General features: G+C 42.5%; 1 protein-coding gene across 2 annotated transcripts; it reads left to right on the forward strand.

The window, feature by feature from the left end:
* The first annotated feature begins 210 nt into the window (after window positions 1-210).
* On the forward strand, window positions 211-22,450 carry Cdc25a (cell division cycle 25A). Of its 2 annotated transcripts, XM_005333081.4 has the most exons (15): window positions 211-859; window positions 1,811-1,887; window positions 4,219-4,261; window positions 4,886-4,922; window positions 5,898-5,999; window positions 7,723-7,842; window positions 10,746-10,880; window positions 11,558-11,632; window positions 12,557-12,736; window positions 14,313-14,411; window positions 16,214-16,276; window positions 16,370-16,468; window positions 17,417-17,547; window positions 20,196-20,307; window positions 20,558-22,450. In XM_005333081.4, the coding sequence occupies exons 1-15, from the start codon at window positions 690-692 to the stop codon at window positions 20,696-20,698; spliced, it is 1,584 nt and encodes a 527-aa protein (XP_005333138.2). In that variant the 5' UTR covers window positions 211-689; the 3' UTR covers window positions 20,699-22,450. The 2 variants fall into 2 exon arrangements, with proteins under 2 accessions (XP_005333138.2, XP_077894057.1); XM_078037931.1 differs by lacking the exon at window positions 7,723-7,842.
* Window positions 22,451-23,597: the final 1,147 nt, after the last annotated feature.

The raw sequence follows: 23,597 nt of genomic DNA on the forward strand, positions 1-23,597 counted from the left end.
TGCTGGGAGTTTCATTGACCTTCGCGCCCCATCCAACTTCGACTCCACCCACCTGCTCAGGCCCCACCCCCTCTGAGAGCGGGTGGCCGGGCGGAGTCCCGCGAGGCGCTATCTTCTTATTGGTCTAGCTTGGCTGCCACTCAGGAGTGAGGAAAATAAGCTACCTACTGATTGGTGGATTCTGTTTGGCGCCAACTAGGAAAGGGGCGGAGCATCGGTGGTCCCAGTGGCCAGCTATTACCGCGAAAGCCACTTCGGCTGCGAAAGCCCGGGAGGGAGCTACTGATTTGTGTAGTTCTCTACGACCCAGGACTGGGCAAAGGGGGTGAGAGACGAGTGAACGGAGTGTGGGCCCGGCGGTTGCCTCGTGGCTCTTGCCTGCTCCCTTTTTTTCTACTCGAAGAGTTTGTTTGGATTTAATCTTCAGGTTGCCGGCGCCCGCCCGCCCTCCGGCCTCGCGGGGTGTGAGGGAAGCATCCGTGCTTGTGGCTGGCGCCTGCCGGGTCTAGACACCTGCCCGTCCGCGCCACTTGCCCGCGGCAGCGGCATCTCTGAACCGCGGGGTCGTGTTTGTGTTTGACCCGTGGGCGCCGACGCGGGGCGCGCGGCCGAGGCCGGTGCCGGCAGGGCGGGCGGGCAGGCGCGGCGGAGGGAGTCGTAGCGGGAGCACTAGGAGACCGGGGGCCGCCATGGAGCTGGGCCCCGAGCCCCCGCACCGCCGTCGCCTGCTCTTCGCCTGCAGTCCCCCGCCCGCGCCGCAGCCGGTCTCGAAAGCGCTGTTCGGCGCGCCGGCGGCGGATGGCCTGTCTCCTGTCACCAATCTGACGGTCACCATGGACCAGCTGCAGGGACTGGGAAGGTGAGCCGGGCCGGCGAGCGGCGCCCCTGAGAGGCCGGGCGGGGGAGGGTGGGACCTGCGGGCCCGGCGCTCAGCTCGGGGCCCGGCTGGGGTCGCCATGCGCACCTCCCCGGCAGAATGTTGGCGGAGAGGCGGGCCGGACTGCCAGGGATGCCCCCTGCCCAGCAGCCCTCCGGGGGCCTGGCTTCCCACCTCATCCCTTTGAATTGCTCCGAGCCCTCCAATTCCTGTTCCAGGAAGCTCTTTAGGATCTTCCCCCACGAGGAGAATCGGGCCTCCGGCCTCACTTCCACCCTTTCCTGAACCGCTGCGCAGGGTCTTGGTTTACTGCGAGCTTTGTTCCTTCTCAACAAAAGGACGTGGCATTTTCTTCCCCGACATTTGTGCGGGATCATGGCACTCCCTTGGCTCCAACACGTTCCTGCTGTTCATCCCCTCTGCTTTTCTAAGGCCCGGCTTTTTAACTAAACTTTCCATGCTAGAAAGTTCTGTGAACTTAACAGCGAGGGAAAAAAAAATGCATCCCATAATGTTTTCGGGCAAAGCTGCTTTTCTCACATCTTGGGCGTCTCATTTTGTAATTACTTAGGTCTTATAGTTTCCCCAACCTGTGAAAAGCAAGGACTCCTGCCCTGTTCGTCCCTACTTTTAAAAGCACAGTACCTCGACTATAAACTCATTTGGAAAAATATCCTAAAGAGCTTCCTGGAACAGGAATTGGAGGGCTATTCATTTAGCATAGTCAGTACATCCTACAATGTGGCCCAGAGCCAAGCGCGTCCACTCCTTTCTTTTTTCAAGTGCTACCTGGTAGGTATTCTGGGTGGCAAAGAGGGGATTGAGTCCTGGCTTAGAAGTGATGATGGTTGGAGGCAGCCTGGCTGCTTCATGTCCCATTTCCTTTATATGTCCTATGCATTACTCATTTGAAAGTATTTCTTTTGATTTCAGTGAGTATGAGCAGCCACTGGAGGTGAGAAATAACAGCAGTCTACAGAGAATGGGTTCTTCTGAATCAACTGATTCAGGTATGCTTTTGATTTCCAAACATGTAGGATTTGTCTGCTGTGTGGTGAGCAATGTTGGGAATTTCCTGAAATATATCTTTTCACCCCAGAACTTTTGTGAGAAGTTAAGTTAATACAGAGAGAAGTCTTGACATTGGGTGAGAAACACTTCAGAACCATAAAGAGGCAGTTTGTTAAGAGAAACTAGTGTCTGATTATCTTCAAAGGAGTGATGTATGTTCGCTCCTGAAGGATGAGTAGAGTAAAATTCACTATACCGACCATAAGTGGCATTCAGAAAACCTTTTAAAATAAAGGGTCAAAATGACAGTTCTCAAGAATGTAAATAATAAATGCTGGTAAGGATGTGAAGAAAAGGGAACAATTAATATGGGATTATTAGTATGACCATTATGGTAAATCAGTTTGGAGTTTCTTCAGAGTACTAGGAATGGAATGGAACTACCATATGACTCAGCTATATCATTCCTTGGTATATCCTAAAGAATTATAGCAGCGCAATTTAAAGTGACCTATAGAACCAGCCTAGGTAGCCATCAGTAGATGAATGGATAAAGAAAATGTATATATACACATTGGGGTTTTTTCCCTTCAAAGGCATAGACAGGTTTATTTAGAAAAGTAGAAACATATTCAAGAAGAATATGGGCATTCTCAGTAGAGACTCCTTTAGAGTAATACAAGAAATACACACTCAAGGAGAAGGTGAGCTATTTCCAAAGAGAGAGACAGCCACACGGAGTTTATTCAGCCATAAAGAACCATAAATGATGTCATTTATAGAAAATGGATGGAACTTGAGAGGATTGTGTTAAGAGAAATAAGAGCCAGACTCAGAAAGTCAAGGGTTGTATATTTTCTCATGTGGTAGCTAGAGAAAAAAGGAAAGGGGGGCATTTCAGGAAAATAGGGAGATCAGTAGATTAAGGGAAGAGGAAGTGGAAAGGAAATTACTGAGGAATGAAATTGACCAAATTGTTTTATGCATATGTGAATATGTCAAATTGAATCCCATTGTTATGTATAATTATAATGCACCAATAAAAAATTGAAGACAAAAACAAGGGTCAAATAGTTAAGTATAATGGAATCATTCCAGAAATCCTGCCTTGAGGAAATGTGTCAGTGCATTTTGTTCTACTTCATAAATACATGTTTCTGCAGGATTATACCTTGTTATAATGTTAATATTATTATACTGATAAGAGTATTTGGGGTGTGGATTTTTCCAGTTAGGGAACCACAAGAGGAAATCTATTAAAATGTAAACTGTATAGGCTTCTTTTTTTTTTTTTTTTTTTTTTTTTAAAGAGAGAGTGAGAGAGAGGGGGACAGAGAGAGAGAGAGAATTTTAACATTTATTTATTTTTTCTTAGTTCTTGGCGGACACAACATCTTTGTTGGTATGTGGTGCTGCTGAGGATCGAACCCGGGCCGCACGCATGCTAGGCGAGCGCGCTACCTCTTGAGCCACATCCCCAGCCCCCTGTATAGGCTTCTTAAGAACTGGAGATAGGCAGAGTGCAGTGGTGCACACCTGTAATCCCAGCAACCTGGGAGACTGAGACAGGAGGATCACAAATTTGAGACCAACCTATGCAACTTAGTGAGACCATTTATAGTACTGAGAATCAAGCCCCATGCCTCACACATGTAGGCAAGTGCTCTACCACTGAGTCCCAACCCAGGATAGGATTCTTATTTGTGGCTTTGAGGCAAGCAAGAATATCAGGAGCAATAATACATGTGCTGACATATAAATAATGCTAAGCAGTGTGTTTCCCCACTTGCCTTTGATATGGAGACCTTAGTATCATTTTGTTAAAGGCAACAAATACTTGACCTTAGATGTTATGAAAAATGATTGTATTTTTCATACCCAAAATAGGCATATGAGTTGACCACTCAAAAATGCTTGAACAATAATTATTCCAGAAAAGTTTTATCCTTTCCCTGGTTGGAACTCACAAAAGATTGTGTGGGTCACCTCCGTCTGAATAACCAAAATCACAGCTCCCCATCCTAGGGATTGAATCCAGAAGTATACCCTCAGACCTTTTTATTTGTGCTTTAAGACAGGGTCTCACTAAGTTGCCCAGGCTGGTCTTGAATTAGCCATCATCCTGCCTCAGCCTCCTGAGTAGTGAGATTGTAGGCCTGTGCCACCTTGACCATCTCTCTCCTTGAGGGTCTTATTCCCCTCAGGAGTATTCACAAGTAGGAGAAGAGGGTTAGCGAATATACTAAAAAAAATGTTTATATTTATTTTAATAACAAAATAGTGTTTTGTGCATTGTTTCCTGAAAAAAAAATTTTTTTTATTTCTCACAGGTTTCTGTCTAGATTCTCCTGGGCCATTAGACAGTAAAGAAAAGTATGTATTCAGTGTTCATTGTTCTTTTTCCTTTCTTTTTTTTAAACCAGGGATTGGATCTAGGGGGGGCTTAGCCACTGAGCCACATCTCTGGCACATTTTATTTTTTATTTTGAGACAAGGTCTTACTGAGTTGAGAATGGCGTTGCAGAGTTGTTGAGGCTGGCCTCAAATTTGCAATCCTCCTGTTTCAGCCTCCCAAGCACCACCATACCTGGCCTGGGGGGTTAAAATTAATATATTAATTTATACTCTAGACATACTCTGGTATCTTGAAAATGAGGAATTTGTGTCAGCAATTTTCTGAACTTGCCCTCCTTTATTTTAGCTGTAATTTAGGTATTCTGTTTGGGTCTCATTTGCTCTTCCCTCTGGCATTAAAGCCTTAAGACAATGTATATTTTAAGAGAAGTCCAAGTTTTTGTTTTTTACCTACAAGGCTACAAGTATTTTGGGATGCTCTAAGATTCTAAGGAGCAAGAAAGCTTCAGGACTTTTCTTATCTTTTGCTTAAAATGGGAGTCTGTTTGGTCAACCCCCTCTTCAAAGTAAAGGCTAAAATCTGCTATTATGAATACCACTTTCCTTGCTTAATTCTCATCTTTACCTTCTGATTCATTTCAGCCTTGAAAATCCCATGAGGAGAATAAATTCCCTACCTGTAAGTTCCATTATTTCAGACTAAAACCTTTTTTTTTTTTTTTTTTAAGAGAATGAGAGAGGAGAGAGAAAGAGAGAATTTTTAATATTTATTTTTTAGTTCTCGGCAGATACAACATCTTTGGTATGTGGTGCTGAGGATCGAACCCGGGCCGCACGCATGCCTGTTAAAATCTGTTACTTATCCCCTAGCTTCCAGCTTGACTTTGATGGGAGACTTCGATTTAGGAAGTGAATACTGCTTTTCTGTAATCTCATAAGAACTCAAGACATTGCCTAGAGCAATTTCAGCAATGGCAGCCTCTTGAGAACTTTGTCTTCTGTTTTATAAAACCAGGAAGAGTTCTTTTTTTTTTTTTTTTTTTTGAGAGAGAGAGAGAGAGAGAGAGAATGTATTTATTTATTTATTTTAATTCTCGGTGGACACAACATCTTTGTTTGTATGTGGTGCTGAGGATCGAACCCAGGCCGCACGCATGCCAGGCGAGCGCGCTACCGCTTGAGCCACATCCCCAGCCCCAGGAAGAGTTCTTTTTATGGAAATTTTTTTTTGTTGCTGGTGGGGCGGTGGGGGAGCACATTACTGGGTACTGAACTCAAGGGCACTCAACCACTGAGCCACATTCCCAGCCTTATTTTGTATTTAGAGACAGGGTCTCACTGAGTTGCGTAGTGCCTTGCTTTTTGCTGAGGCTGGCTATGAACTCATGAACTTCCTGTCTTAGCCTCCCCAGCCAGTGGGATTATAGGCATGCATGCCACCACACTAAGAACTGGGGTTGTGACTCAGTGGTAGAGCGCTTGACTGGCATGTGTGAGACACTGGGTTATATCTTTAGCACCACATAAAAATAAAGTAAAATGTACTGTGTCTATCTACAACTAAAGAAAAAGTTTTTTTTTTTTAATGAATTTTACATTGAATATTTCTTTACATTCTCTATTTCTCTTTTTTTTTTTTTTAAAACTTCAATAGCTGAAGTTCTTGGGATGTAGCCCAGCTCTGAAAAGAAGCCATTCAGATTCTCTTGACCATGACATCTTTCAGCTCATCGACCAGGATGAAAACAAGGAAAATGTGAGTGTGGCATCAATATACTAACTCAGGATAGAGGTGAAACCTGCAAGTGTCAGCAGCTTGCAAGAGAAATGATTGGGGCTATTTTCTGCAAATAAACCTGTTCAAAATCATGTGTAGTCTTTGGAATCAGAGAAATGTGGGCTTGAATCTTGTTTCTTCCTAATTGTGTGACCTTGGCAACCTCTCTTAAGACTTCTTTGTGTTTTTTTATATAAAATAATAGTAGCAATACCTTTTTGTTCCATTGTAGGGATTAAATAAAATTATGTATGTGGAGAATTTAAAATGGTAGTTGGCAAGCTGTAGATGTTGCTTAGGATATAGCTCTCGGGAGTAATTAGATCCACAAATAGTTTATCTGGAACAGTCTCCCAGGCCTTCCTTCTTTGCCCTGACCCTGGGGTGAGTTGTAGGCCCATAACTATTTGGAAGATGAGGGCCAACAAGTCCTAGAGAATCCTAGTAACTGAAATAGTGGCTTAGAAAGTGAACTTGTTCATTCAAAAGCCCAGCTGTACCCTGGCCTGGTTTTCTTTGTCAGCCTTCTCTCACTGTATTTCCATATTTGATTGATCCTACAGATTTATTACAAAAACAACTGCCTCCATGAAATCTCATAATTCTGTTTATCAACTTAGAATATATCATGAAGGAGAATATGAAAATGGGTTCCTGCCTTGAGTGCTTGGAGCAGTGTCTTGCTTCTTCTGTATAGTGCTTTTTACCAGGCTCAAACTACTGGTTCACCAAACCTGGCTTCTCATACAATTTGCCTACCTAGAGTTTGTTCTAAAAGGAACGACAGTATAGGTGGCAGTTAAAGAGCTTCCTTAAGTTGTCCTGCCTGGCTTCAGTATCTTGGTCATACCATTTAAACTTTAAGGCCTAGTTTTCTTATCTGTAAAAGGGGAGAGAATCATGTATTTGGTTAAATGAGTTAATGTACAGACAGTATTTAGCTCTATGTCGGCAATGATAATAACTGTGATATTACTATTACCGCTTTTAGCACTTAATAATTAGTTCTTTTCTTTATTGGGTGGGGGTATGCTGGAGATCGAACCCAGAGGCATCTAACCATTTACGTATATCCCCATGCTTTTTTTTTTTGAGATAGGGTCTTGCTAAGTTGTTTAAGGCCTGGCTAAATTGCCTAGGCTGGCCACAAATTTGCAATCCTCCTGCCTCAACCTCCCAAGTTACTGGGATTACAGGCATGTACTACAGCATCCAGCTGGAATGCAGTACTAATTTTAAGAGGAAAAAAATTGTCTCAGTGGTAGGAAGAGGTAGAAAATATAAATCCTAGGTGAAAAGTTTGACTTCTGCTCACAGGCAATTATACTATAATGTCATTGCTTTAGATTTTAGAAAGTTTGTGATTTAGCTTATCATTTGTAGTATTTTTTTATTCTTTGCAGATACTATATTAGGAAATAAGGTAGGACATAAAAAAGATGCTGCTGAATTTTTATTTGCTTTGTGGTGCTGGGAATTGAACCTAGGGTTTCATATGCTAGGCAAGTGCTTTATCACTGAGTTCACTTCCAGCCCAAGATGCTACTTTAGAAGTTAGCTGTTGACAGCCATGAACTCTTAAACAGATTCAGTGTTGTTTTGGAGTCAGTTACAAAAGTGATCAGTACCCACTCCCTTGCCTGGCTTCCCAGAGCTGTATATTGTAGACAGTAGAAGATGTCTCCACTATACTGTCTTGCAGGAAGCCTTTGAGTTTAAGAAGCCAATAAGACCTGCATCTCGTGGCTGCCTGCACTCTCATGGACTTGAGGAGGGTAAAGATCTCTTCGCACAGAGGCAGAACTCTGCCCCAGCTCGGATGGTATGTGCTCTGGCTTTCTCAGGGGAATTCCTGAGGGGAAGAGAGAATTTAAAAAGTACTCTTGCCGGGCATGGTGATGCACACCTGTAATTCCAGAGGCATGGGAGGCTGAGGCAGGAGGATCGCTAGTTCAAAACCAGCCTCAGCAACTAAGCAACTGAGCTATCAGATTAAAAAGGGCTGGGAATGTGGCTTAGTGATTAAACACCCTTGAGTTCAATCCCCAGTATTTAAAAGGAAAAAAAGCACCCTTGACTTTGTCTTTATTAACCAGATTGTCAAACATTTTTAATATTTTTGCTGTAGCTGGAGAACAGACTGGCAGAAGTAAGAGTGGGAGATGGTTTATTAGTGGGCTTGAGCAAGAAATATTTGTCCTTGCCAATTCTGGGAAACTGATCAGGTAGCATCCCAGATGCTTACTGTATGTATGGTAGGATTGGATTATGTGTTACTTAAAACTTGCTCTTTTATAACACTTCCTAATACTTCCTAAGTACTAAGATACTTTCCAAAGAATGATTTTGTTTGGAGTAAGTATTTGGCTGCTTTGAGTTGAGGTATTAAGAACTATTATGCTGGTACTGGGGTGTGGCTCAAGCGGTAGCATGCTCCCTGGCATGGGTGCGGCCCGGGTTCCATCCTCAGCACCACATACAAAGATGTTGTGTCTGCCGAAAACTAAAATGTAAATTAAAAAATATTTTTAAAAAAAGAACTATTATGCTGCCAAGCATGGTCATCCCTGCTACTCAGGAACCTGAGGCAGGAAGATCACAAATTCAAGGCCAGCCTGGGCAATTTTGTGAGCCCCTGTTCTAAAAAAAAAAAAGAAAGGAAAAAAAGAGATCAGTTAACCCATCATCTACAGATTGCTTAGCAGTTTGTGGGGCCACTTATTTCAGGGCTTTTTATTTTCTAGGTAGAGACTTTATTACTTCTAAGGCTTCCTACTGTTGGCTCAAGTGCAATAGTACAAGCATGTAGTCCCATCTATTTGGGAGACTGAGGCTGGAAGATGAGAAATTCAAAACCATTCTGGGCAACTTAACAAGATCAATATTAAGGGCTGAGGATTAAGTGATTAAGTGCTCTTGGGATCAATCTCCAGTATCAAACACACCAAAAAAAAAAAAAAGTTTCCTATTGTTGACCTGAATTGGGTCAGCTGACAGAATCTATACTGAAGAGGCCCAATTTAAACAAAGTGACCATATTAGGTTTCTGGGTTTTTCTGGGAACTTGTTTTCTGGTGTGGTTTGTTGCCTGAAGTTCTGGTTTGGGGCCAGTATTGACTCTGTCTAGCATTTGCACAAAGCAGTCTTTAGGGTTTTTTGTTTTTTAGGTGGACACAGTATCTTTGTTTTACATTCATGTGATGTTGAGGATCAAACTCAAAGTCTCATGCATGCTAGGTGAGCACTCTATCACTGAGCCACAATCCCAGCCCCTAAAGCACTCTTTGTCTTTTGTTTTTGTCTTGACTCTTAATAAGCCTAAAAAGTAGTTGGGAGGGCTGGGGATGTGGCTCAAGTGGTAGCACGCTCGCCTGGCATGTGTGCGGCCCGGGTTCGATCCTCAGCACCACATACAAAGATGTTGTGTCTGCCGATAACTAAAAAATAAATATAAAAATTCTCTCTCCCTCTCTTATTCTCTCTTTTAAAAAAAAAAAAAGTAGTTGGGATTACCTCATTTGTCAAGTTAGGATGTACTATTAGGTTGGATGATTAGCCAAAGGACACAAATAGCTCATCAACCACGGTTTGACAAAAATCTCACATTCCCAAGCACACAGTAATGCTGAGATATGAGTGTCAGAAACTAAATATCTTAGCCAGACATGATGGCACACACCTGTAATCCTAACAGTTTTTAGTCAGCCTTCATCTGTTTTCCTTATAATAGCTTCTTGGTATGGAAAGAACAAAGTTTTGTCAAGAGATTTGGCTATTTTTTCTACATTATCTTTGTACCTAGGGATCCCAGAACCTGCCTCACAGTAGTGTGAGCTTTCAGAAGGTATCATTCCATGATAAATTTGCCTACACCTGAGGTCTGCTGGCTGAAAAACTGCCAGTTTGCCCAGGGTAAGCTCATGTATACTTAGCTAGGACCACTGATTGCCCAGAGCTTAATTTATACTGGGAGTGGACAATGTACTGTCAGATCCAGAGTAGGCTAGCTGTAGGCAGGATTCTTAGTGAATGGACCACTCAGAAAATTGGAGGGCCATTAAAGAATTAACACATTCATGCTCCAAGGGGATTTGGTTCTTGAGGGTATTAGAACTTAACACTGGAGCCAGGCACAGTGGCATACTCCTGTAATCCTAGCAGCTCGGGAGATTAAGGAAGAGGATCTCGGGCTGGGGATGTGGCTCAAGCGGTAGCGCGCTCGCCTGGCATACTTGCGGGCCCGGGTTCGATCCTCAGCACACATATAAAACAAAGATGTTGTGTCCCCTGAAAACTAAAACATAAATTAAAAAAAGGAAGAGGATCTCAACTTCAAAGCCAGCCTCAGCAATTTAGTGAGACCCTATCTCAAAATAATAAATAAAAAGGGCTGGGGATGTGATTCTGTGGTTAAATACTCCTGGGTTCAATCCTTGGTACCCACAAAAAAACTTAGCATTGGGATTGCCTTGTTAGAAAAAAACATATCTCATAAACTTTTTTCTCTAGCATGTAGATTTATGATTTGTGAGGGTTTTTTTTTTTTAGTATTGCTTTATTTATTTTTTTCTCCACACTGGAAACTCAACCCAGGGTATTACACATGCTCGGCAAGCCATTTACCACTGAGATACATCATCAGCTCTCTTATTTTGAGACAGGATCTTGCTTCAACCAAACAGCAAGCTCGTGTTTATTTTATAACCCATAAATTTTGTCTTTTAGCTTTCCTCAAATGAAAAAGAGAGCAATGAGCCAGGGAATTTTGTTCCTCTTTTTATGCCTTCATCACCTGTGAAAGCTGCTCTGTCTGATGAAGATGATGGCTTCATGGACCTTCTCGATGGAGACAATCTGAAGGTACTAAGTGTGTGTTTGTGTGAGAGAGAGAGAGATTGATTTCCTACCTATTCTAACCACCCCTGAGGAGACATTGATATGGTCTTCCTTCCCCTGAAGGAGTTAAATAATCTATTTATATGTGAGAAACATGAATTAAGGACAGTGTAGGACTAGCTGCAAAGTGGTGGCATAAAGCTGAAAGGACCTCCTCAAGTGTCCTCATCAGAGATACTTTCAATTTGTTTGGATATCTAATTAATTGATCCCCAGTGTCAAAAAAAAAGTTTCTACCCAAGTCAATTTGGTTTTTGTTTGTTGGTTTGCTTTGCAGGACTGGGGAATGAACCCAAGGACTTGCACATGTTAGGCAAGCACTCTTGCCACTGAGCTAGTTAGCCCAGGCCTTTTTATATTAAGACAGGATCCCCCCAAGTTGCCCAGGGTGGCCTTGAACTGGAGGTAATGCCACAGCCTCCTATTTAAACTAAGGTTAATCTTTATTGGATCTATTTAAGATCACTTTTCCTAGGATGGGGTTATGGCTTAGTGGCAGAGTGCTCACCCACATGTATGAGGCACTGGGTTTAATCCTCAGCAACATATAAAAACAAACAAATAAATAAATAAAATAAAGGTACTGTGTCCATCTACAATTAAAATTTTTATAAATAAAATCACTTTTCCTCTTTTCTTAGAATGATGAGGAGACCCCATCATGCATGTCAAGCCTCTGGACAGCTCCCCTTGTCATGAGAAGAACTACAAATATTGTAAGTTTTTCTGATGTGTCTGGAGGGAATCTTGAGTATTTAGGCCACTTTAGCTATCTCAAGTGTTTAATATAAGATACTAGGTTTTCTTGGATCATTTAACTGACAGTGACCTGAACTATACTGTAAAACATGTAAAGACATGTAATTCCAAAAACAACTGTAGCAGATTTGTTTTTGGGGGGGTGGGGTGGGAGTGGGAATTGAACCCAGGAGTACTTTACTACTAACCTATATTACCAGTCCTTTTTTATTTTGAGACAGTGTCACTAGTTGCTGAGTCTGGCCTCAAATTTGTGACTTCAGCTTTCTGACTTGCTGGGATTTCAGGCCTGTGCCACCACACCTAGCTTAACTATAGCTTTGAGGCCATTTATGGATTACACTATGGTATGCATAGTAATCTATGCATACCATGCATCAGCTGAATACATATTCTTTTACTACCAGGTCCATGTGCTAGGCCCTACAAGTTTCTGGGGCCAGATGAACCGACAATGTCTGTTTCCTTATTTTGGGATGGCTTTGTTTTGTTCTGGTGATTTAATTCAAAGGTGCTTTCCACTGAGCTACATCTTTTTATTTTGAGACAGGGTCTCACCAAGTTGCTTAAGGCCTTGTTAAGTTTCTGAGGTTGGCCTTGAACTTGAGATCCCCCTGCCTCAGCCACCTGAGTCCCTGGGATTATAAATGTGTGCTACTGGGTTGGTTTGGTTTGGTTTGTAATAGAATCTTGCTGTATTGCTCACACTGGGCTCAAACTCATAATCCTCCAGTTCCTGCCTCTTAGGTAGCTGGTATTGCAGGTGTGCATCACCATGCAAGGCCAGATTAATTTTTTACTATCCCAGGAAGCTGTTGATTTAAGAGCCATTCAAGATAACAGATTTTAACGAAAGATGGATGTGTCTCTTTTTCTCTAAGGGCAATCGGTGCAGGCCATTTGACTCCCCTTCCCTGTGTAGCTCCAGCACTCGCACTCGGTCAATGTTGAAGAGAACAGAACGATCTCGAGAAGAATCTCCACGTGGTAATACAAAACGGAGGAAGAGCATGACTGGAACCAGTTCTGAAGTGGTAGCTAGTCCAGAGAAGACCCAGGAGGTTAGTTGTACAGGTTCTTTTTTTTTTTTTTTCCCTAGGAGAGTAATACAGTATTTCTCAATTCTAAAATTTTTATTTGGCAGCTCTTGGAACTTGTAATTCTCTTGCTTCAGCCTTCCAAGTAGCTGGGATTAGATGCATGCACCAACACACCTGACAGACTATATGTTTTTGGTTTTGCTTTCATTTATATCAAGTATGTCTATATTATTTTTAATCATCTGTAGAGGCGCCTTTTTTTTTTTTTTTTTTGTAGATGGACAGAATACTTTTTTTTTATGTGGTGCTGCTGAGGATCAAACCCGTGCCTCACACTTGCTAGGCAAGCACTCTATCACTGAGCTATGGCCTCAGCCCCAGAGGCTTCCCCTGCACCGCAACCCCACACACACTCTTTGATCAAGCTCAGGGTCTTATGCATGCTAGGTAAATGCTCTACCACTGAGCTATACCCTGGGCCCTATAGCCCTTTTTAGTTTTCATTTTGAGACAGGGTCTCACCAAATTGTTCAAGTTGGCCACAATTGTGAGATTCTTCTGCTCAGCCTCCCAAGTACCAGCAAGTACAGGAATGTGTCACTGAAGCATTTTTAAGATAACTCTATGACTGCTTCCTCCCTCCCTCTTTCATACTAGGGATTGAACCCAGGGGTGCTCAACTGCTGAGGCACATCCTCAGCCCCTTTTTATATTTAATTTAGAGACTGCGCCTTGATAAATTGCTGAAGCAGTTGAACTTGTGATCAAGCTGTTGGAATTACAGGTGTATATTACTGAGCCTGGCTCAAGATGACTGCTTTAAAATCCTTGTCAAATTATAATTCCAGCTATTTGGGAGGCTCTAGGCAGGAGGATCACAAGTTTGAGGCCAGCCTCAGCAATTTAACAAGGCCCTGTTTCAAAATAAGGGGTAGGGATGACGCTCAGTGGTAAAGCATCCCTGGGTTTAATCCCCAGTACCAAAACCAAAACAAATAAAATCCTTATTAGATAATTCCAACGTATGCTTCTAGTGTTGGCCTCTATTGTTTTTGTAAGTCAGGAATCAATTATCGTCTACATATTTTGAGTTTTATGTTATGAGGCTGTGGTCTCTATAAAGCTGGTTTAGCAGGCTCCCTCTGATATCCAGGGAAGGTGGGAAAAGAAAGTTTAAGAGAGAGAGAGAGAAAATTTTAATATTTATTTTTTAGTTATTGGCGGCCACAACATCTTTGTTTGTATGTGGTGCTGAGGATCATACCCAGGCCGCATGCATGCCAGGCGAGTGCGCTACCGCTTGAGCCACATCCCCAGCCCAGAAATGGCGTACTTTATAACAGCTGGGTAACAGTAAAAGTTTTTAATATTTATTTTTTAGCTTTAGGTGGACACAATATCTTTATTTTATTTTTATGTGGTGCTGAGGATCGAACCCAGTGCCTCATGCATTCCAGGCGAGCGCACTACCACTTGAGCCATATCCCCAGCCCAAAAGCTTTTAATTTAAGTCTTCTCTTTGTCATGCTCCAGGTGAATGTTTCTAGAAGTTCCAGTCAGAACCCTGGCTTCATTCTCTACCTTTGATTTGTTACAGATTCTACACCAGTCTTTATCCTTGGCACCTTCCCCAAAAGGGACCATTGAAAACATTTTGGACAATGACCCAAGGGACCTTATAGGAGATTTTTCCAAGGTAATTACAAAGCAGAGCTGCTGTGGCTGAGGGATAAAGGGGTGGAGGATACCTAGGATTTTACCCAGCCTTTCTGCCTCTCCAAGGTGGTTCCTAGGGTGCCTTCAAGGAGACATTAAAATATATAAGCAAGGGAAATTAATTTGGTTTCTCATAATCAGGTACATGTTGGTCTCTGAGTGCTGATCAGTGAGTTCAAATAGGGAGTCACCTTGACTCCAACTCAAAGATCAGACTCTTTGGGAACTGGGTATCTCATTAAAAAATAGCATCAGGAGCAGAAATAAATTTATAGCCTCACATGCATTTATAGTATGCATGTTATAAGGTTATCTCAGAAAGTAGTGTTAGTAGGATGTGGTAGCACAAGCCTGTAATCCCATCTACTCCAGAGGCTGAGGCAGGAAATTGCAAGTTCCAGACCTGGGCAATTTAGCAAGATCCCCATCTCAAAAGAGTGGGGAATGTAGGTCAGTGGTATAGCACCTCAGGTTCATCAGGAGGAAGGGGGACAGTTATGGGTTGAGACTGAATTGTTTCTTTTCTCAAAGAAGCATGGCCTTTGAGGGTAAAGGCCTGAAGCATTGTGAAGGAGGGTTCTCTGCCTTTAAGCTGTAACAAAATACAGGGGTGGGATAGGGAATATGTCGGCAGCAACTTGTTTAACCATATTTGATTTGAGGATTGCCCGATCAATCTCTTATTCGTTAAGTTAGCTGATCTAATATTTATTGAAGTGCTTAATGTGTTAGGTATAGATTCCTAGTTTCTTCCCTAAAAGAACTTTGCATATGTTAGGAGACCTAACACATGAACCACATGATTGAAATAAATGTCAGTGAGGTGAAAGCAGTAGGCTATATAAATAATAAAAAGGGGATTTGTCTCAGCTAGGTTATTGGGAGATATGGCCCTGGGCTGTTGGTATTTTGCCCAGATGGGTTTTGAGGGAACAGGAAGGAGTCTGAAGGGAAGAATAAGCAAAGACAGGTGTATCCTCACTTGTAGAGCCTTCAACTTGGAGTTAATTATCTTGTGGCTGTCCATGACCAAGAGAGTAGATGAGATCTTACAGCCAGCTGGACTAAATAATGCTGCTGTACTTGTCTTCCTTTTGAGACAGGGCCAAGTCACATATTTTCTGTTCCCTTGCACCATGCAAGGCCTCACAGGTGCTCAGCAGTTCAGTGAGGCAGTAGTCCTTTCCCTGTGTTTCTGTGCTGTTCACTCTGGTTAAAATGAGGGTTCCTGACAAAGGCAAGAGGAAATGGAAGTTACTTAAGGCTTCTTATTCACATCTGGCCTACCAGTTGGATGCCCTTAGATAAACTGCTCAGATAAGGCCTGAACTTTGGAATAATGTACTGGATTGGTTTGTGTGAAAATTAAATGCAATACATTAATGAAGGGGCTGGAGTTATAGCTCAGCGCTAAAAGCACTTGCCTTGCATGTGTGAGGCCCTGGGTTCAATTCTCAGCATCGCATATAAATAAATGAGTAAAATAAAGGTCCATCAACATCTAAAAATTTATTTTTAAAAAAAAGATGTTAATGAGGGCTGGGATTGTGGCTCAGCAGTAGAGCACTCACCTAGCATAAAGATTGTGTCCAACTACAACGAAAAATTTTTTAAAAATTTTTAAAAAATGTTAATGAAATGCCTGGAAGAATAATTACATATTTAGCCTATACTTATTGTTCAATTAAAGCTGCCTTCTACCAGGACGAAATATAAATGTAATGTTTAAAGGTTTTCGGATTTGATAAATATCTTTTTAATTTTTCCTTTTTCTTTTTTAAGGGTTATCTTTTTCATACAGTGTCTGGGAAGCATCAAGATTTAAAATACATTTCTCCGGAAATTGTAAGTTATCTTTTTTGAACCTGCCACATGTGGGATATTTAGATCTTATTATTCCTGACAGCAAAGTTGATTTCCTAATCTTTCTCTCCACAGATGGCCTCTGTTCTAAATGGCAAGTTTGCCAGCGTCATTAAGGAATTTGTTATCATTGACTGCCGATACCCATATGAATATGAGGGAGGCCACATCAAGGTATGGATTCTTGAATTCTGCTATCTCAAGAGAGCATAGGAGGAGCCATAGGCGAGATCTGTGATTTTAATTAAATTTTGGTGCCAGGGATGTTTAACTGAGCCACCACATCCCCAGCCTTTTATATACACATACACCACTGAGTTGCTTAGCACCTTGCTTTTGCTGAGGCTGGCTTTGAACTCATGATCTTCCTGTCTTAGCCTCCTGAGCTACTGGGATTATAAGCATGCACCACTGCGCCTGGCTTGTTTTTTATTTTGAGACAGAGTCTTGCTGAATTGCTTAGGGTCTCGCTAAATTGATGAGGCTGGCCTTGCACTTGAATCCTCTTGCCTCAGCCCACAAAGAAAGTGTATGTGAAAGGCACTTGACTCCTGATATACCAAATGAATGTTCTATTCCACTCTCTACCACTTAAGCTGCAGATGCTCTCTCTATTTTGTCCCTGATACCCTCACTCTTAAGGCAGTTTTCAGGTAGCACACCTTGATGTACAGGCCATTCAGGGGGACCTTACAGGGTTCCATAATGAACACTTTTGGACTCCTAACTAGGAGAACCAACTTGCCCTGTATCTGAACCAGGCCTCCTGAGTTTTTAGTTCATTCAAGCTGCCTGGTAGGGGGATACTTAGGGACACATTTCCAGGAAGAATGGAACTAAAATAGTGATAAGGTGATATTAGGGTTTGCCACTATATTATGGCTTTTGAAAGTCTCCAAATTTATATATACTTATAAGTCATATAACAGAATTTGAGTGACCCATTTCCAGTCTACATGTATCTTACTACTCTATAGGCCTATGAAGCTCCATTAAGATATAAGGACCAGGTGGTTTACTATAATATTATGTCAAGAGACTTGTAAAACCACAAACTGGTCTCAAGAACTGTTACTTCAAGATGACACATGCAGTTGCTAATGGCATCTGGTGCCTTTATAGGGTGCAGTGAACTTGCACATGGAAGAAGAAGTTGAAGACTACTTACTCAAGAAGCCCATTGTACCTACAGATGGCAAACGTGTCATCGTTGTATTCCATTGTGAATTTTCTTCTGAGAGAGGCCCACGAATGTGAGTACTGCACAGAATGAGGCTCCAGGACTGTGTTGGTTTTGTGGGACATGGTGTGTGGCTTGCACTTGAACCATGTTTGATTATATATAAACTTTGTTTTTCTAAATTCTTTCTTATTTAGCAGCTGATTGACCTGTTTTTTTGTTTTTTTTTTTTTTTCTTTTGTGAACAGCCTCCTTGGGTATAATATTTATAGGCTTGACCTAATTTCATTTGCAGAGGATTTTCAAACTGTTTCAGTCCATCACTATTAATGATGCTAGTGTTGTCCAGGGAGTGTTTCCCATGAATCCAATGTCTTTTCCTGAGTGGCTTATTGTTGGTCCTCTATACTAGCTCTTCCAATTTTCCCCACTGTCTCTTTAGTACCAAGGATTGAACCCAGAGGTGCTTAACTTTGAGGCACATCCCCAGCCCTTTTTATTTTTGAGACAAGGTCTCTCTAAGTTGCTGATGCTTTATCCTGCCTCAACCTCCCATATTTCTGGTATTTCAGATATACTCCAACATACACCCAGATCTCCTACTCTATTTAGTTCTATCTGTGGGGCTGCTGGTCTCATGACATCCTTCAAGTGATTGTTGTTTATGCAAATGTCATGAAAGTGTGATGCTCTTGCTGTACAACTTAGTAGAATATGATTGGGCTGGCGTTGTGGCTCAGCAGTAGACTCTCGCCTTACTTGTGCGAGGCCCTGGGTTCAATCCTCAGCACCACATAAACATAAGTAAATAAAGGTATTATGTCCAATTACAACTAAAAAATAAATATTGTTTTATTTTTTCAATATCTTTATTTTACTTTTATGTTGTGCTGAGGATTGAACCCAGTGCTTCACACATATTAGATGAGCAGTTTACCTCTGGGCCACAATCCCAGTTCCCAAAAATAAATATTTTTTTAAAAAATTCAATATAATGCTTTAAAACATTTGATGATAGGAGTGCATAAAAAAGGATTGGAAGCCTGAAATGTGGCAGGCACCTGAGGCAATAAAAACCTAGCAACAGGGATGTGGTGACTCTTGCCTATAATTCCAGTGACTCAGGAGGCTGAAGCAGAAGGATCACAAGTTTGAGGCTGGCCTTAGCAATTTAGTGAGACCCTGTTTCAAAATAAAAAACACCAATATAACATAGTAATGTAAAGATACAACAGTGAGCAAAATCAGCAAGGACCCTTCTGCAGCAGAGGTCACGGTGGTGAGAGAAATAATTTAATCATGTTATTAAGCCCTAAGAAAACAAGGACATATGGTTAGAGAGAGGTAGAGTAGAGGGTTCAGCTTCAACAATAGCCCAGAAAAAACTTCTTATAGGGCCACATTCTCATGCCACTTTGGGTTGTTGGTTTTTTTCTCCCTTTGGTGCTAGAGATCAAACCCAGGACTTCACACATGCTAGGCAAATGCTCTACCACTGATAAATACCTCTAGCTGGGCACCCTGTTTATTTTGAATCTTTTCAAAGCTCAAAGGTTGTAGTTGCATAGACTTTACCTGATTTCATCAGTTGCTAATATTTACCATATTTGAGTGCATATATTCCTAATATGCACAATAGAAACTTGACACACATGGCCATTTCCCCAAGTCTTTCAGGCATCTGTCTCCTAAAGATAAGGACTTTGTTTTGGTTTTTTGTTTTGTCCGTCCCCACCCCCCAAAGGAAAAAAAAAATACTAGGGATTGAATACAAGGAAATCTGCCAGTGAGCTACATCCCCAATCATTTTTTTGTTTTGTTTTTATTTTGTTTTTGTGGTACTAGAGATTGAACCTAGGGCTTCACACATGCCGGGCTAGTGCTCTACCACTGAGCCACATCCCCAGCTCTTTTAATTTTTTTTTCCTTTTTTATTTTGAGAAAATAAGTTGCCCAGGCTAGTCTTGGACTTGTAATACTCTTGCCTTTGCCTCCTGAGTTGCCAGGATTACAGGATTACTAAACTCAGTAGGACCTTGTGCCTTCTTGACAAGCACTGAGCCACATCGTTATCCCTTTGCTCTTCATTAATACAAAATCAGCCAGGCATAGTTGTGCACATCTGTAATCCCAGTTTAAAAGGGCTGGGAATGTAACTCAGTGGTAAAGCTCCCCTGGTTAATCCCCAGTACCAAATAATAATAATAAAAATATTATAGGGCAGGCGGTGGGGCACCGGGGGGGGGGGGGGCAGTAAAGAACTACCAGCCAGATGAGGTTAGTAGGAGAAAAGCATTCAGTGTGGACTCAAAGCATTGGATGCAAGAAGATGCCCCGTGGCTGGTGTAGGCCTAGCCTATTCAAAAGGCATGGGTACAGAGAATCCCACTAAGATAAGAGATGAATGAAGGAGACTGGTCAAGGAGCATGTTGGGCAAGCTTGCTCAGAAGCCAGTGCCACACATATATAGTGTCCATGGAGATGGCTGGGCAGGGTCAGATGCTAGGAAGGTTTGGAGAAAAGAGGCTTGGGGAAGAGACCATCTACCAGTACTAACTGTACATGATCACATGGTCAGGAACTTATAGTTTGGTACTGGTTAACTAGATAACATTTTATCTTAGGAATAAGTGAATAAGGCTGGGAAGATAAGTATAACTGCTTTTTATTGCATTGTCTCTATATTAGTAGGGATAACCTTGCATTGATCCTTTTACTAGGTGCCGATATGTGAGAGAGAGAGATCGGCTTGGTAATGAATACCCCAAACTCCACTACCCTGAGCTCTATGTTCTGAAGGGGGGATACAAGGAGTTCTTCCTGAAATGCCAGGTAAGATGGGCTTTCTGAAGGGCCTGTTTCCCACCCCCATTTTGAACCAGTGGGTCTGTCTGGTGGTCATGACTGTGTCTTGCCAGGGGCCTGGGAATATGTTGGGTATCTGCCCTGCACAGAGGGCTCCTGTAGAACACACTACCAGCATCTCTGTTGCTATTCCAAGCTCATAGCTCTGGGCAGGGATGGAGCCAGATATGAGTGTGGGGCAAGTGTTCCCTAACTTCATCCTCTCCTGTCCCCTTAGTCTTACTGTGAGCCCCCCAGCTACCGACCCATGCACCATGAGGATTTTAAAGAAGACTTAAAGAAGTTCCGCACCAAGAGCCGGACCTGGGCAGGAGAAAAGAGTAAACGGGAGATGTATAGTCGTCTGAAGAAGCTCTGAAAGTTTTGGCACCAGAAAGCAGCAGCCTGGGCCTCCCTCCCCCTTTCACCTATTTGCTGCAAAGAAACTTGAGCAAAGGGGCCAGCTGTGTGATATTTGGAGAGAAGGCCTGGGACATCGTGCCTGAAACCTACCTCCCACACTCCCAGGTTGGAGCCCAGAAGAGGCTGCACCTCTTCTATCCCTATGAGATGTCCTCTTTCCTCATCAGGACTGTCTGCCAAGGCTGTGCCATAGTGCAGTCCCATCTCCTCTTCAAGCTGTTTTCCCTACAAATGGATGAAGCAACTGGGGCCTTATGGGCTTCTCTGATGAGGGGATGGGTGGAGGAGGGGAAAGAAGAAGCAACACAAACAGAAATGCTGCTGGCCAAATACCAAAGACAGCCTGGGAAGGAAAGATCTTTATGGGATAACCCGTATCTTAATTTATTCAGCTTCATCAATTTTTTTTTTTTTTAAACTCCTGGAGACTTTTATTTTACTATTTCATTAAGTCGAAATACTGCCATTCTAGGTAGGGTTTTATCATCCCAGGGGACTACCTCAGCTTTTAATTAAAAAAAAAAAAAAGGAAGGGAAGGGTAAGAAAAGGTAAACCTATCGAGTTGTGGGACGACAGAGCTAGGAGCTCATCACCCCCAGGAGGCACTGCATACTGGGGCCGCTGCTATTAAGTCAAGAACTGAGATACTGGTGGGAGTGGGCACTGGACTCAGGCTTGGCTACAAGATATAAGCTAAACCTCCCAGACCTGCCTCTGAGCATTGTAATCTATATGCAGGGGAGGTGTTTTCCTGCTCTTCCTCACCCCGGTTCCCTGTGATGTTGACTGGTGTAGGAGTCAGTCCGGAAAGCACTTCAGGCAGCTTCCATTGGGCCACCCCCAGGCCTGTGTTGGAAGGTCTTAGTGTAGGTATCCAGGGTAAAGGGTGGGGATGGGTGGGCTCCATAGGATGGGGAAGGGACATATCCATTAAGTGTCCTATTACTCTGATACTCTCTGGTAACTTTTAATTTAAAAAAATCATTTTATGAACCAAGGAGTATCAAATCAGTGTTGGATGGGCCACCCCAGGGAGGGGGCAAGAGCCCCTGGGTGTTGAGAGGAAGGAGTGGTTCCTGGCATACAGATAACTGTTTAAAATGGTTCTCAGGAGGGAGCTTGGTGGATTTTGAAGGTAAAACTTTCTGGGTTTATCATGTTTTAATTCAAGGGACAGAGAATGATGAATCATCACCAGTTAGTCCTTATCTAGCCCCATGGAAGTGATGGTCTTCTCAAGAGAATACCTCCCATCCAAGGAGCCTTGGGGCTGCCTTAATTCTACACAGGCCTGTTTTGTTGCCTGTTCATCCCTATCCTTCAGCACCAGCCTCCTTACCATCATTCCATTGGGGTATAGCCAGGATTCTCTTACAAAAAGAGTCAGTCTCCCCTCTTACCTCTGCTTCCTATTCTGGGGGTGGGGAGGGAATCAGTGATATTGGAGATGACTAGTTGCTGTTTCGGGTTTGAGTTGCATTTGGATATAAAACAATCTTGTTGGAAAATATGTGGGGAGGAGGGGAATGGGAGAAGGCCTCTTCCCTTACATGTCAAGATACATCCCAGTTGGTCTCTGATCTTGTTTGTAGGTATTCTGTTGGTTGAATGCCTTAAGCGGGGGATGGCTTTCAGATTGTACCAGCTTACCTAGTATTGTTAACCAACTGGTGCAGGCTCTGAAAATAAAGTGATCTTGAACCCTTACTCTCTGCCTTGTTATTGATGGATTTAAAAGGGATCATTTCCCCATGTATTTCTGGGACTACACTTTAATATCAGTGTGTGGAGCAGCCACATTTCCTGAAAACAAAGGCTCTGATAACAGCCCAACCAACTTCAGAATTGACTGGAACAATCTACTTATCCTGAGACCAAAAACAAATGTGGTTCATGTTGTCAAAGTGAAATGGGTATATTAATTTGGAAGTGGTGGCATAAGTTGAAATTCCAGCAACTGGGGAAGCTGAAGTAAGAGGATCTCAAATTTGAGGCCAGGGCTGGAGTTGTGGCTCAGAGGTAGAGGGCTCACCTACCATGCATGAGGCACCTGGTTCGATCCTCAGCACCACATAAAAATAAAATATTGTGTCCACCTATAATTAGCAAGACCCTATCACTAAATAAGACATTAAAAGGGCTGGGGATATGGCATGGTGATTAAGCACCACTGTGTTAAATCCCCAGTACAAATATTTTATATATATATATATATATATAACTTGGTAGAGGACTGGAATAGTGGTACACACCTGCAATCCTAGCTACTGGAAAGCAGAGGCTGGAGGGCCACAAGTTTAAGCATACTGTAGCCTTTTTTTTTTTTTTTTTTTTTGGTACTAAGAAATGAACCCAGGGGTGCTTTGTCACTGAGCCACAACCCCAGACGTTTTTTGCTTTTGAGACAAAATCTCACTAAGTTTTTGAGGCTAGCCTCCAAATTTGTAATACTGGTGGTGCGTGCACGTCTGTAATCCCAGTGGTTTAGGAGTCTGAGGCAGGAGGATTATGAATTCAAAGCCAGTCTCAGTAAAAGCGAGGCGCTAAGAAATTTGGTGAGACCCTGTCTCTAAATAAAATACAAAATAGGGCTGGGGATGTGGCTCAGTGGCCCTGAGTTCAATTCCTAGTACCCCACACCAAAAAATTGTAATCCTGCCTCTTGAGCCTTTGGGATTACATGTGTGTGCACCTGGCCTGTCCTAGACAAAGAGACCCTACTTCCCTACTTTGAAAAAAGGACTGGGGGTGTAGCTGCATGATAGAGTGCTGACTTAGAATGTGTTGAGGCCCTGGGTTCACTCCCCAATATGAAAAAAAAAAAAAAAAAAAACCTTCCCTTAAGACTGGGTGT

Source organism: Ictidomys tridecemlineatus, chromosome 2, assembly GCF_052094955.1.
Source record: "Ictidomys tridecemlineatus isolate mIctTri1 chromosome 2, mIctTri1.hap1, whole genome shotgun sequence".
Taxonomy (NCBI): domain Eukaryota; kingdom Metazoa; phylum Chordata; class Mammalia; order Rodentia; family Sciuridae; genus Ictidomys; species Ictidomys tridecemlineatus.

What these genes read in the sequence shown, in the direction of transcription:
- Cdc25a (XM_005333081.4), top strand. Translation starts at nt 690, where the DNA reads ATGGAGCTGGGCCCCGAGCCCCCGCACCGCCGTCGCCTGCTCTTCGCC. An exon ending in TTCTGAATCAACTGATTCAG is followed by an intron (nt 1,888 to 4,218) that starts GTATGCTTTTGA and finishes TATTTCTCACAG; the next exon opens with GTTTCTGTCTAGATTCTCCT. An exon ending in TGAGAAGAACTACAAATATT is followed by an intron (nt 11,633 to 12,556) that starts GTAAGTTTTTCT and finishes TTTTTCTCTAAG; the next exon opens with GGCAATCGGTGCAGGCCATT.